The sequence below is a fragment of the Hyla sarda genome, chromosome 4, assembly GCF_029499605.1.
Source record: "Hyla sarda isolate aHylSar1 chromosome 4, aHylSar1.hap1, whole genome shotgun sequence".
Taxonomy (NCBI): domain Eukaryota; kingdom Metazoa; phylum Chordata; class Amphibia; order Anura; family Hylidae; genus Hyla; species Hyla sarda.
The window spans coordinates 152,405,227-152,419,910 of NC_079192.1; the positions used below are offsets into that span (position 1 = coordinate 152,405,227).

The window sequence follows — 14,684 nt, forward strand, 5'->3', positions numbered from 1 at the left end:
GTGTGCAGAGAGCACTGTGGTCAGGCAGAAAAGAACGTCACACATTTCTCTTTAGTATATCATCTGTAGTTTACGCAGCTGATAAGTACTGGAAGGGTTGAGATTTAAAATAGAAGTCATTTACAAATCTGTTTAACTTTCTGGAGCTAGTTGATTTGAAAACTTTTTTTTTCCCACCGGAGTTTCCCTTTAAAGGGAAATAAGTAACTTGTGTTAAAGAATGTGGAAAATTTGTTGTGGAAACCAACTGATGGAATGAGGCTAAATAGATAAACCCCAAAGCGGGGGGAGAAAAATGTACCTTTTAGGTAAAAAGGGGGTGATGGTTGGATATTGTGTTAGGCAGGTAAACTTTAAAAAAAAAATTTTTTTTTTTGCTTTTGTTTTTTTGTGATCTTACTTCCAATATTGTACGTGAACCTTTGTAGGCATTTTTGCAGTATTGTTTTGTCTGCCATCATGTTTTTTAGGGCTTAGACCATATTCTGGGTTTAATCATTTACCAGTCATGATTTATGTATGTCTGTCCCACTGCATTTCTATAAACATATAAGGGTGTCTTCCCTATTATTACTTTTCTCATCTTATTCTGCATTTTTATATAGGTTTTTATTTAAATGTAATAAAATTTGATTCCCATTTTTGCATAAGCTTTTGTTGTAGGAACTTATATTTAGGGGTTTCTAACCATGTAGTGTTCTTCATGGTGGAACTCTGTAGTCCTACCAATCATATGTCCACCACTCTCTTGGTCTTGCTGACATACATTCATTAGGTTACAAGTAGATGGCAAAAGTTAGGATGGCGAGAGAGGTCTATACAGGGTTGTGTGAATTTTCAGACAATGAAGCACCATAATGGAGAAAAACATTCAGCTTCTATACCATCTATCGGAAAACATGATTGTTACATTGTTGAGAACCTCAGCATTAACCGGATTTTATAGAGACTAGGGGGGGGGGGGGGGGGAATTGCTTTGGACACAAGGATAATTTAAAAGTGCATGGTCACAATCTTTTGAGCTGTACCAGTATGCACCCAAAGCTATACAAGTTGTAAGATTCTATCCTAAGAACACTGAATGGTCTGTAGAAGGTAAGGAAATTCTTTGACTACTGTTCTGTATCGCAATGTTATTAGTCACAGATGGATAAGATTTGAAGAAGGAAAACTTGCATAATGAAGTTTAGAAAAGTTGGTTCTGACCACCTCTACAGATAAATAAGGACCCTTAACTCTCCATACACTGTGACATCAAAACAAATGTGATGTGTGGAAGATAGCATTTACAGGAAACTACCACATTAAGGAAAAATGTTTCCTATAAAAGCCAGTGTGCATGTTCTCTTTGATATTAAAGCCATACAGTATGCCTGCCACAAGAATTTTCCATGGGTGTGTTATAAGGGAGAATGTATTGGATTTAAGTGTTCCACAAGTTTCAGGCCATAGTAATCCACATGCACTAGAATATGAATGTTTCTGATCATATTTGTTAAGGTAATTGTGTCCAATCTCTCATTTTATAAAACATTATATATATTTGTGTGGGTAATAAACATCCACCCCTATTGCCACTGGTCCTTTACCGCAGTACTTTTTACTAAATATTTCCAAAATAAAAATATTAAGATATCTTGGCATTCTATGCCACACACACACACACTTTAGACTTACACTAACTCTTTAAAATTTACTCTATGGTGAAAATATTTTATTTTCATATTTTTTCTAGAACTAAGAGAAGCCTAGTGCTTGGGAACGTTTTACCAACTTACGCAGTAAAATCCCCATTAACCTGTATAAATAAGCAGCTGTAAAAAGACTGATGAAAACAGAATCTGTTTTTTTTTTTTTCCTCCTCCAAAATTAAAAGAAACACACAGCTGTGACTCATGGTGAGTGCAAGTACAGCAGCCAAACCAAAATAAAACCTGCCAATACTCACTGGAGTGATCTGTCCGCACACTCCGATAGGTTCGTGCCTTGTAAATGTAAAGTAATCTCCATCTAGGACAGATAATAGACAGTAAATTGCAGCACCACAACTAGAAGAGGCATATGTCAGATATGTGAATACTTTATTTAGGAGTACATAGGATTAGTTGAAGAATGAGGACTTAACAGTAAATTGCATTCAACAATCCCAAACCAGCCATAATAGTATGAGGAACTGGGAGGTTTAAAAAAAAAAAAAAAAAAAAAAAAAAAAAAAGGGCAACCTTTTATCAGTATCAAACTTGCCAAATTCTGGGCACCATGAACCAAGGACAAGTTCCTTTATTACTATGATGTAGGATTCACTTTGCAGCATTTCAGAGAAATCTTAGTTCTAACACCAGCCAGGAACAGGGATGCAAGTCACCAGGGTTGCCCCAAGCAGCTTCTCCCTGTCCGCCAACTTAGATTGATAGCTATATTAGTCAAGGCTGGCAGGGCAGGGCAATACTACCTGTGGCCACCACAATGACTCAGATCTCAGTTCCAGCTGGTATTTTCACTATGATTCAACTAAGTCATACAGCACTGAAATGAAAGGGAGCCTGTCCAAGTTTATGCTGTCTGAACCAATAGTCCTCAGGGAGGTCCTTGGTGGTTTTTTGTCTACCCCAACAGCCTTGGTCGATACATCTGTCTTAACCAAAAAGTGAGTGATCACGCAGCCAGGGAACACTCCGATAACTCATAGTTTAGGCAGCATGATAGGAGCAACAGGGTCCCTTTAAGCTATTAAACATGATGCAATGCAAATATAAACAAATTTGACATGTTTTCTTATAGAAGCCTATGTATATGTTAAGCACATCACTCGCAAGGGACTCTGAGGGCCCATTATTTTAGAATGTCAATCTGGCATTTCATCCTCAGTCCATTTTATATTAAATCAATTGTATGAAAGTTGAGAAGTGTAAAAAGGTCACAGACCTTCTAACTAGGCTTGTTGTAAATATGGAAGTATGTTGACTTATTTCTTTGCAGACTAAAAATTACTTTCAACATTTACTGTATGTATGCAACATGAACTCGGTTGATAGGCTATATTACTGAAACAGACAAGAACCATCAATAAGAGAGCCTACCTGCCGGTATGGTCATGCCATGTATTTTGTCTGCCCAGCCAGCATAGTATCGGAATGTTTTAATCACACCTTGGAGATCCACATAAAAAGACTGTAAAAAGGGCTTGCCGCTATTTAGGGATTCAAGTGTCTGAAAAGTAAATGAAAAGGTCAAAATGTCTATTATAAAAGTAGGATATAAGCCAGCAATTATAAAGCTGAAATACAGTACATTAAACTTATATGTAAAGCAATAAAAGTTAGAAAAATAACACTTACTGGAAACCAAATATACAAAATGAGGTCCTTAAATTAATGAGCAAGCATTAAAAGCCAACACCTTGTTTTACATGATGTTATTCCAAAACTGTTGTTAGTCTAGTGGTTACCAACTGTTCTAAAATTATTTGCTTTGTAATACAGTGCTACAGTAGCAGGTGGTATAGTAGGAAAACATAACTTGGCACAAGTATCTAAATACCTCATATATTCAAAATATATAAAATACCACCCTTATAGTCTGGCAAAAAAGCCATAACCATCACTCATCTTACAGTGCAAGTACCAGTGGCCATAACCTTTATATACACAGTGTTTGCAGCTAACACTTCACACAAGTGTTGCTTTAAGCCTAGTTCAACATACAAACTAGTCGAAACTTTTTTGGGATATGGAAACTGATTTTGTTAATGGTTCTAGAAAAAAAAATGAAAAAATAGTTTTAACTCATCACTGGCTTTTAAAAAAATTTTTTTTATTTTTTTGTTTTTTAATTATCTATTAAGCTCTGTCCAAGTTATTCAGACACAACCTTTTCCCACTCATGCAAGATATGCTTCACATTCATAACAAGGAAAAACATCTGTTCATCATTATGGGCACCAAACCCATCTGTAGAATATGGTGAACAAAAGACACATCCGGCAACACAACATGCTTATTCTTAAATAGAGCTTGTGCTAATATTGCCTACAGTATAATGTATCTTACCAGGGGCAGAATAAAAAAAAAAAATTCCATAAAATTGAAGCAAACACTATATCAGAATATACAATGCATAGCATAAATTGAATAGATACATTCAGTAAACACAATATTTATAGGAGCAATATACATGTATAGCATAGCATATATAATGTTATGTCATTTACTTACGGCAAGGATAGCTCTTTCTCTTTCAACCAAATCAGCCAGTTTATCTAGGAGTCTGCCCCTTTCGGATGCATCCATTCTTCTCCATACAGAACCCCAGGAAAAGGCTAAGCGTGCAGCTCTTACTGCTTTGTCCACATCAGCCTTTGAAGAGAACAGAAGAATAATAGTGGAGACTTCCACCAACTGAATTGCATTTGTGTAAAAAAAATAATACAAAATAAAAGTTATTTACTTAGCTACCCGATACCCTGCTTCTGCCATTATTCTGACAAGGGTCCCCTTACTCCATACTTCCTCTGATATGACAAGCCTGCAGGAAGTGTCTGCTCAGACAAACATTGGCACGTCATTTCTGTGATAAGTACCTGGCTAAGCAGGGGCCGCCACCATCGGAATGGCAGCTGCAGGTGATCGGGTAAGAGATTTATTTTTATTTATTTATTTTATTTATTACACACACACACACACACACACACACTTGTTTTTAAGAACCCTGGGTCCTTATAAAAAAAATATATATATATATATATATATATATATATATATATATTTTATAAGGTTATAAGTTAGTATAAGTTTCTATTCAGCTTATGACATGAAGACAATTTATCATGTATTAAAGTGGTTACCTTCTCAGCTTCTTGAACTTCACATATCTCCTCTCCAGTAGCTGGATTATAGACCGGAAACACCTTTCCACTCTCAGAACTCTGCCACTCGTTGTTTATAAAGATCTAAAATTAGAAATATATAATATATATCAGAGAAAGTGAACAGAAGGATTAGGACATGACCATGTGCAGTTAGAACAACCTGTCATCATGTGTAATACCTTAGTTACATAAGTAAAATTGCAGACATAAAAAACCAAGAAAGGGGGGGGGGGGTGCGGGGGTTGGAAAAAAAAAAAAAAAACACATACACACACACACCCACTCTTAAATGTTAGTTATGTAGAAATCATTTCTTTGTAGCATCAGACATTTTTGCTTGGTGCCAGCACGTTTCAACCTTGGGTATATACATGCGTACTGCCTGTGACAATTAAGTGAATTTGGCACACATTGGGTAATTCTGCACCACAATTAAGATTAATTTTGCCATCAAAACATTTTTATGACTGTGGATGGAGCCATCTGTCACAATTCAGGATACTAGTGTTGTACTTTGCCTTTCCTCTCAAAAGCACAAAAAAAAAAAAAAAAAAAGTTTGTAACATTACTTTCTTATTATTAACGCAAGTTGATCACTTTTAAATTGGCTGTAAAACTCCAACCATTTACTCCTGTGTGTGTAAAGTACCTTCAACTAAAATCCTGGAACCGATTCAAGCCTTGAAAAGCACCAGCTGTTGAATTTACAAGCAAAAATCTTACACCTAAATAACTCACTTTTGAAAGTCTTAAGTGTTCTGTGTCAGGTAGTACCAGCCTGCACACATCCATACCACCAAGCCCACATTCTTTTGCAATAAATGTGCATTCACTTGGGGCTTTTATATACATACGTAGAACTCTTCCAGCCATACGGAGTCTGATGGTTGTCGATTAAATGTATATACCTAGTGCATTTAATCTGACTTTCATTATGGCCACTTCATAAAAATGCCATGTAGTGGACAAGTGATGACACATTGCAAGAAAACACAAGGAATCCCTGCAAAGCTTAAATTAGTTTCCCCACCACCACACTTTATAATTTATGGAGAGTGGTCTAAGGGCAGTGTGTAAATCAGATAAACTATGACATGAAATCATCCTATTTGGAGAGTATATTTAGCCATCACTGAGGGCTGCATGACAAAGAAATGAAAACCCTTAGTGAAGCTGGGCTTGTTTCCATGTAAATCACCGCACAGAACCCTGAGAGGCCATTGTTCAAATTCAATAGCAAAAGCCATCCACTATGGCCATTCCCTGAATTCAGCGTTAATTAAGGCCGACTTTTTACCATAAATCAGCGCAGTGTTTTTACAGCTTAATTCCGCATTAAGTACACATATTTAAAGAAAAATAAAAGTAATTGATTAACCACGGCAGGTCTTCTGGAGGTGTAGCGGGTGTTTTCTTAGAGAACCCTTCATAAGATAGCAACTTGGAAGAAAAATTTAAAAAGAAGCAATTAAAGACTTCCCCCCCACCCCATGCATCTGTAATAATTTTAAAATCAGTGAACACCTCACATAAAACTTTCGGTGTAGGCCACATACACCATTCATTTAAAACACATATCAACAGGTGGTGGCAATGTAAGATCCAATTTCCTTTTTTTTTTTTAAAAAGCAGTTGTAAAATGATGTGCCATAGGAACAATGATGATTTATGGTCTTCAATTGATATAGTTGTGTGATGTTGTTATGATTTATAGTCAAACTCCCCAGGTGCATGTTACTACCAATTTCCAGATCTTAAAACTAAACTTCAAATTTTTTTAAAATTTTTTCAGCAATTCCCCCGATTTCCTTAACAGATGCAACTTTATTAAATTAATTTTTTTAAATGGTTAACAGCAATGGTGGAATAAGGATTTCAAGGAACTCGCAAACAAGAGTGGAAATGAGGTTTGCAATATAATAAAGGCATTCTGATGAATATTACATAGTTTATTGCCACTTCACGATTTTTTCCTACAAAGTTCAACAAGAAGGAAAACAGAAAAATGCATGAGTTTTCCAAGGTGTCATCCATTGGCCCTAAAGAGGTTTCCCAGGCAAGATTTATTAATGGCCTATTCTAAGGATAGCTCAACCCTATCAGATCAGTGGGGTGCAGACTACTTGTGCCCCCACTGTTTAGATGTTCAGCACCGCTATACACAGTGAAAGGGCACAAAAGTAGATGGCGCCATGTATTGTGTAGTGGTTGTTCTCAGGAACTGCAGCCTTATTCACAACAGTGGAGCTGTAGGTACCAAGCTTGGCCACTACGTGTATGGAGCAAATAGCCGATTGGCAGTCGTGCCGGTTGTTGGCGCCTCACTGATCTGCTCATAAAGACTTAGGAAACCTCATTATTACAATTTGCCACATATTTTATGCACCTGATTTTGCTACCACTGACTTAAATGGGTAGGAAAATATGCATCAAAATACGGCACAAGTGAACCTACCCTTAGGGTAGGTTCACACTGAGGAATTGGGGCGGAAATCACACTGAAGATTTCCACCCCAAAATACAGTTTTTTTTCCGCTCAGAAATAGCAGCGATTCCGCGTGGAAATGCAGGTTTCATGCGGAGGAGGACACGAGGAGGAGTATCAAGAGTGGGAGGAGTTCCAGTGGCCATTTCCACAGACTGAGAAAAAGCAACATTTTCACCAAAAATTAGTGGAAATGCCCCTGAAAATCAGAGAGAGATTATTCACAGACTCTGAATACAGTCACAGAATCAGAAATGAGAATCTCAAAATGGCTGCTGAATAAAAAGTGGGTGGAGAGTGGGCGTAATATATGTATTTTTTTTTATTCATAAATCCTTTTTTTGCCCATGCGGAAATTCCGCGTGGAAATGCTTCAGACTGAAAAAAAAAAAAAACAACAACATTGATCTCTATGGGAGAACGACGCTGATTCCGCCTGAAAGAAAGAACATGTTCTTTCTTCAAGCGGAACACACTTCCTCGTCAGAATTCTGCTTGAGGAAATTCCTCAGTGTGAACTGAGGGGCAGAAATTCTACACAACTCTATGGGGATTTCACTGCTGAATGATTTGGAGAGGAAAAAGCGAGCAGAATTACTCGTGGAAATTCCTCTCCAATTCCTCAGTGTGAACATACCCTTATGGTGTATTTACACTTACAGTATCCTACACATATTTGATGTGTAGGATTTGAAGCTGTGTTCAGTCTTTTAGTTTACATTGAAATCTGCTACAGCTACTATGTGCAGGCTAGTGTGTGTAAATACAACATTAATATTTAAAAATAATGAATATAAAAATCTATTTGGTTCATTAAAGCAGAGTCAGACCAATAACCTATTTCTAAGTTTTAGAATGTCACAAGAAATTTTTAATAAAAATTCTAAAATCTTTCTTGGGATGACATTTTTGCTAATAAATCACATCTGTTTGCCCCTTAGCAACATCATGTTTTGTTCTATGAATTAAACTGTATACAGTTTGAGTGGCATATATAATCCATTGGTGTGCACAGACATAGTAGGCACCTGTGCATGTACCTTGATTGTGAAGCAGAAAGGGTAGTATGCTTCCTAATATGCATGTTTCCTGTTATGGGAGATGCCAGGAATCTTTGGGAAATAATTACACTGTGCAGGAATGCAAATAAATTGATTTGTTGAGACAAAAATCAGTAAAGGGGCTTGAGGGTGGTTGGGGGATAACTTTAATATGGCTAAATCTGAGCATATCACTTTAAAAAGCAGTTAATAGTTTTATTCTTCATAGTCAGTCAAAATAACTGAACATACCTGGTCCTAAAACTTTACTATAGAGAAGAATCATGTGGACTGCTATGCTTAGCCAACATTTCAATGAAATGTTACTACATCCCTTGAAAATATAAAAAAGGTACATAGAGTTTCCTCTCCTTGCAGGGACGAGAGACCTCTTTAGAGTCCATTCACATGTACAGTATCTGCTGAATATTTCCGGTTGCTGATTTTGACTTCAATGGGTAGCAAAATCAAAATTTGCAGCAGATCCTATACATGTCAATGTATGCTTAGTGGACACTTCTCGGAGACTACTTAGATGTTTATGTCTTATGGTAATAAAAGTTACATGTATATTGCATTGCCCCATGTTAAATAACCCATTTTATTAACTATTTGGGGATTGCGTGCTGCAGTACTTGCCGTCACCATTTGTTATCCAGATGAAGTGGCTGACCACTGGAAGATATCAAATGGGAAGAAACTCCTGCGGAAGACATCAGGCCTGCAGAGAAACAGCACTATAGTAAATTTGTATTAACACATGTGGCCCATCATCATGAGGCAAACCTTAAGGGGTTGTCTAGAAAGGCCGAAAAAAGTGAAAGGGTAAAAGGACAATGGGGAACATTTATCCAAACCTGTGCATTGGAAACATTGATCAGTTGCCCAAAGCAACTAGATGGCTTTTATCTTTCAGAGGCCTTATAGATGCAATCTGATTGGTCGCTATGGGCAACTGGTCAACTTTTCCTCTGCACAAGCCTTGATACATCTTCTCCAATAAGCAGACTTATTGTGTGGGCTGACTTTAGGTTAGGGCTAGTGGGGTCTTCGTCATAGAGGAAAGTAGCTTTCAAGGCTTGGTGAGGGCTGTTGCACAGCATGCTGCCAGGAATATTAGGGTCCAATTCAGTGGGTGTCAGGTTAGAAAATGCCAAGGGTGAGTTGTTTACAACTAGATTAAGCCAGTAGCACTCAGGTAAGAGCTAGCAGCATGTTGGATCCTTAAAGTCTGTGTATGCCTGGTGGTTTAAACCATGCAAGCTTGGTTCAAGAGGAATTGGTGTAGGGAGGGTAAAAGTGCAAGTAACTAGTTTTATGGTAGATGCATGTTGTGTAGTAACCCCTTTTCTATTGAATACGTCTGAACTTGTGCCTAGGTCAGTGGACTGTTACAAATCAAACTGAATCGTAACTTCATAGGAACTCAAAACACAGTCAACTTCTGTTCTAGAAATTTCGACCTCATTCAAATCATAGCATCAGCTAGTGTGATATTTCCATTGGGCTAAATACCATCTGTATAAAAACTAAAATAGCCAAGCTCAAGAGAAAAAAAAAAAAAAAAAATCTTATTCTCTCTGCCTGTATTTGGATCTTTATTTAAATAAGGGAAATACTTGGAGCAGAGCCCTAAAGAGTACCTATCATCAACTAAACTTTCTCTAATCCCCCCTCCTCATTTGTCCCTGACTCTAACTATCTCTATCCCTCTGATTATTTCTAGTTAAAACCCCCTGCAAGTACCTTTTTTCCCCTCTATCTTCGGTAGCTCAGTTTGGAGCTGTGTACGAGGGGAGGAAGTGGGTGCGGCCCGGCAGGCGCAATGTCATCTGATGCCTGCCAGGGCTGGCTTCTGCTCTTCTTCCTGCATGCTGCGCTTCCTCTCGGGAGCGTACATACAGGCGGAGTACAGGGCAGGGACGGCAGCCTCTGACTGTCTCCTTCTCTCTGTTTGGCTATAGACGTGCCATACAGAGAGGAGGAACGTTGCAGGACAGAGCTGCCATGTCCTGCAGGGATCATGCACAGAACTCGCTCCAGAAAGGCGGGGAGCTGTGCAGAGTATGCGATTTCGGACTCAACAGCCAGGCCGGCATGAGTCAGAAATCACTGAAAAAGCTGGAGGACAGGGGCTCCTAGGGAGAAACCCTAGTGGCCAAACTTTCAAAATGAAAATACACATGAAAATTATTATTATTTTTTTTTTAAATAGAATCCAATTACAAAAATTAATCTAATCTATTAATGTAATCCGCACACAAAAAAAATATTCCATTAGTCCAGTGCAAAAAGAGCAACGTTTCTGCGACCTCATGTCACCATTTTCAAGCTCACTTGAAAGTGGCGACGTGAGGTCGCAGAAACAATGCTCTATTTTTTTACTGGACGAATTGAATAAATTCTCACTTTTTATTTATTTATTTTTTTATATATACACACACCATTTTTTGTGTGCTGCTGTTATATTGAAGAGTTGAGCCATTATCAAAGGCTCCCATACACCCTGCACCTACTCCTTGGATATCTTTAATTTGGTTGGGCTGCTCTCCTGGAATACTATAATAAAATATATATTATACACACACACATATACAAAATATATATTATACACACACACACACACGCTATAAAAAATTAAAAAAACTTTTAAAGAGAGGTAAAAGTATATAATCAAAGAGGATGATATTGGGGGAAATTTATCAAAACCAGTGCAAAGGAAAAGTTGCCCATAGCAACCAATCAGATCGCTTCTTTCTTTTTGCAGAGGCCTTGTTAAAAATGAAAGAAGCAATCTGATAGGTTGCTATGGGCAACTTTTCCTCTGGACAGGTTTTGATAAATCTCCCCCATTGTGTCCTAGAATGAATAAACCTATAAGCTTTACTTGCTTATGTATTCTTGGGTTGCATTGAAAATTTTGAAGTCAACATAACCCTTCATGTAGAGGAGAAAAGGATTAAATCATAAAGTTTTTCAGCAACAAAAACACTGGCATATTGTAACCAAGTGTAATAGTCATATCTGGCTAATTGTATCAAATGTGTTAGGAAAGATTTCTTGAATGAATTAAGCAGACATGGTTCTGAAACTTTGAAGACATTGGGTGCAATTTGCAGTCGGCAAGACAGGGGAGGTCAGTACTGTTTGTTTTCATAGCCACAGGGGGGGCAAACATTTAACTAAACAAGTATAATATACGAATGTTTAAGTATGCTTCACTTGGAAATTGATTGATTAATGAAAAACTTTTAAACATACATTTCAAGAGGTTACAAAAGAATGAGGCTTAAGCAAAGGTTCATTAAAATGGGCATAGTCCTCTCAAAGTATAGAATACTGGTTAAAATGTCTAATGAAGTCACCAAGAATGTACAGCACACAGACAAAAGAGAAAAAAAAAAAAGAAAAAAAAAAAGTACACAAAATAAAAGCACATCATTTTTAGTCCAATTACTAGCCCCCAGTATGGCACAGACATCATTCCCCTTCTGATTTATAGTCCACAGCATGGCTCCCCACCTCCTTACTAGTCCACAGCATGGCTAACCTTTTGAATCCTGGTCCTAGCATGGATACACTTATATCCTTGGTCCCCAGTATGGCTCTCCCTCTCATTCCTAGTCCACAGCATGGCTTTCTGTCTCATTCCTGACCTAATGCATGGCTTTCCTTTTTATTCCCAATCTTATTCCTTGTCACTAGGATAGTATCTCTTCCCAGTCTTATGCATAGCTAGCCATCTTACCCCCTGCCTCAGGAATAGCTATCCCATTTTTTTCCCCCAAACATAGCTCCCCATCTAATACCTGTCCCCAACAATGGCTCTCATCTCTTTTCTGCTACCTGGCAGGACTCCTCTCCCCAGTGAAGTTTTGGCAGCGCATCCAGGATGGCACCTCAATGTGAGATGTGGAAAGAAGGTTTACTGTGTCTGTCAATGTAGTGTCCAGAGCATGGAGGCGCTACCAGGAGACAGGCCAGTACATGAGGAAACATGGAGGAGGCTGTAGGAGGGCAACAACCCAGCAGCAGGACCGCTACCTCGACCTTTGACCAAGGATGAACAGGAGGAGCACTGCCAGAGCCCTGCAAAATTTCCTCCAGCAGGCCACAAATGTGCATTTGTCCACTCAAACGGTGAGAAACAGACTCCAAGATTGTGCTCTTCACAGATAAAAGCAGGTTCATACTGAGCACGTGACAGTCTGGAGAAGCAGTGGAGAACGTACTGCTGCCTGTAACATCCTCCAGCATGACCAGTTTGGTGGTGGGTCAGTAACGGTGTGGGGTGGCATTTCTTTCGGGGGGGCGCACAGTCCTCCATGTGCTTGCCAGAGGTAGCCTGACTACCATTAGATACCGAGATGAGATCCTCAGATCCCTTGTGAGACCATATGCTGGTGCGGTTGGCCCTGGGTTGCTCCTAATTCAAGACAATGTTAGAACTCACATGACTGGAGTGTGTCAGCAGTTCCTGCAAGAGGAAGGCATTGATGCAATGGACTGGCCCGCCAGTTCCCCAGACCTGAATCTGATTGAGCACATCTGGGATATCATGTCTCGCTCCATACACCAACGCCACATTGCACCACAGCTTGTCCAGAAGTTGACGGATGCTGTAGTCCAGGTCTGGGAGGACATCCCTCAGGAGACCATTCGCTACCTCATCAGGAGCATGCCCAGACATTGTAGGGAGGTCATACGGGCACGTGGAGGCCACACACACTACTGAGCCTCATTTTGACTTGTTTTAAAAAAGGACAATATCAAAGTTGGATCAGCCTGTAGTGTGGTTTTCCACTTTGATTTTGAGTGTGACTCCTTATTCAGCTCTCCATGGGTTGATAAATTTGATTTCCATTGATAATTTTTGTGTGATTTTGTTGTCAGCACATTCAACTATGTAAAGACAAAAGTATTTCATACAATTTTATTCATTCAGATCTAGGATGTGTTATCTTAGTGTTCCCTTTATTTTTTTTTTTATTTTTTTAGCAATATATGTCTTTAGTAGGATAAGGGGATTGTTTGCTTCTAGAGTGGCATCTTCCACAGACTAATGGGAAGAAAATCACAGTTTAAAAAATAAATAAATAAATAAAAAATGTAAATGGAAGGGAACCTTCTTAAAAGGGGTGGACTTCCTAGGAGGTTTTGCTGTACATTAGCTTTCTGAATAAAACTATTGCTGCATAAAACTGGAAACCATTAAACATATAAAATAAAAATAAGAACATAATTTGTGCAGAATGCCTTAATTACTTTCATTTTCACTTTTATCATCAAATTCTTTATACTTCTGGCTAAGATTTACTGTAGCTACAGGAACATTCTAAAGTGTATGAGTATTTCTTCCCAATAATAATTGGAGTTATTGGATTAAACATGACTGAACCTTTTCCTAGTGAAATAAGCCGAGAAGCCTTTTACCCTAGGAAGCGGGTCACTGCCCACTACCTCTTGACAAAGCCACGGGAAAATGGTAAAACATGTTGAGGGCAGAGTGGAAGTTTCAAATCAGTGCTTACCCTACTAGGCTACAACTGCGGACTGCAGCACAGGAATATACAAAATTTAATATACGTCGGTGTTTCACTCAAATTTTAGGGCGACATGTCACTTGCCACTCACGGTGGCTGCAAGTCTCTTTTTTAACATGAATTATTAAATGTTAAGTTTTATTTGGAAATTTCCTCTACCAGGAGCTGGACCCATCTTTCATATTTTTTCCTATAAAATTTAAATATAGGAGCGGTCAAGCCATATAAAACACCAAGTCAGTTATTCGGATAAGTGGCAAAGCACTGGGTTTTTAACATTTTCATTTTTTGTTTAGATTTAATAAAGATTATTAGGGATACACAAGTATAGTTTATGGTAAATTTAGGGTACTTTTGGATCAACAAGCTAGGTGGTCGATAGGCATAAAATTGAGAATTAACCCTCCATAGACTGGTCTCAAAATCAGAAAGTTAAATGTGACACAGACTTTTCAATTGTATGACTGAATTAGTGAATTCCATAAAACGCTGAAAGCACACTAGTTTTGAGTACACATTGAAGGGTCTACTAAATGGCAAACAGGTGAAATTAAAGATTTTTTAGGATATATTTTTTTTTCTTTTAATGAGGTGTCTTTTTAAAACTTAGATTTTTGGGGGGTTGCAGTTACCACTCTTAATGTCCTACTCTAGCACCCCCCCCCCCACAGTTTTAAAAATCGACAACTTTTTTTTTTGGGGGGGGGGGGGGGTTGTCTTCTATTGAGGTCTGAAGGCTTGGTTCACAC

The 14,684-nt window shown here is 38.3% G+C and overlaps 1 protein-coding gene across 4 annotated transcripts in view; it reads right to left on the reverse strand.

Moving 5' to 3' along the window:
- Positions 1-14,684, reverse strand: part of ALDH1A2 (aldehyde dehydrogenase 1 family member A2) — a 121,947-nt gene that overhangs the window by 13,186 nt on the left and 94,077 nt on the right. For 3 of the 4 annotated variants that reach the window (XM_056572422.1, XM_056572420.1, XM_056572419.1), the window contains exons 2-5: positions 4,844-4,948; positions 4,215-4,355; positions 3,081-3,210; positions 1,949-2,010 (exon numbers count right to left, since the gene is read on the reverse strand). In XM_056572422.1, the coding sequence (XP_056428397.1) occupies positions 1,949-2,010; positions 3,081-3,210; positions 4,215-4,289 (267 nt within the window). In that variant the 5' untranslated portion in view covers positions 4,290-4,355; positions 4,844-4,948. Of the gene's footprint in view, positions 1-1,948; positions 2,011-3,080; positions 3,211-4,214; positions 4,356-4,843; positions 4,949-9,031; positions 9,117-14,684 lie in introns of those variants that run through there. The other variant, XM_056572421.1, reaches the window with a different exon arrangement.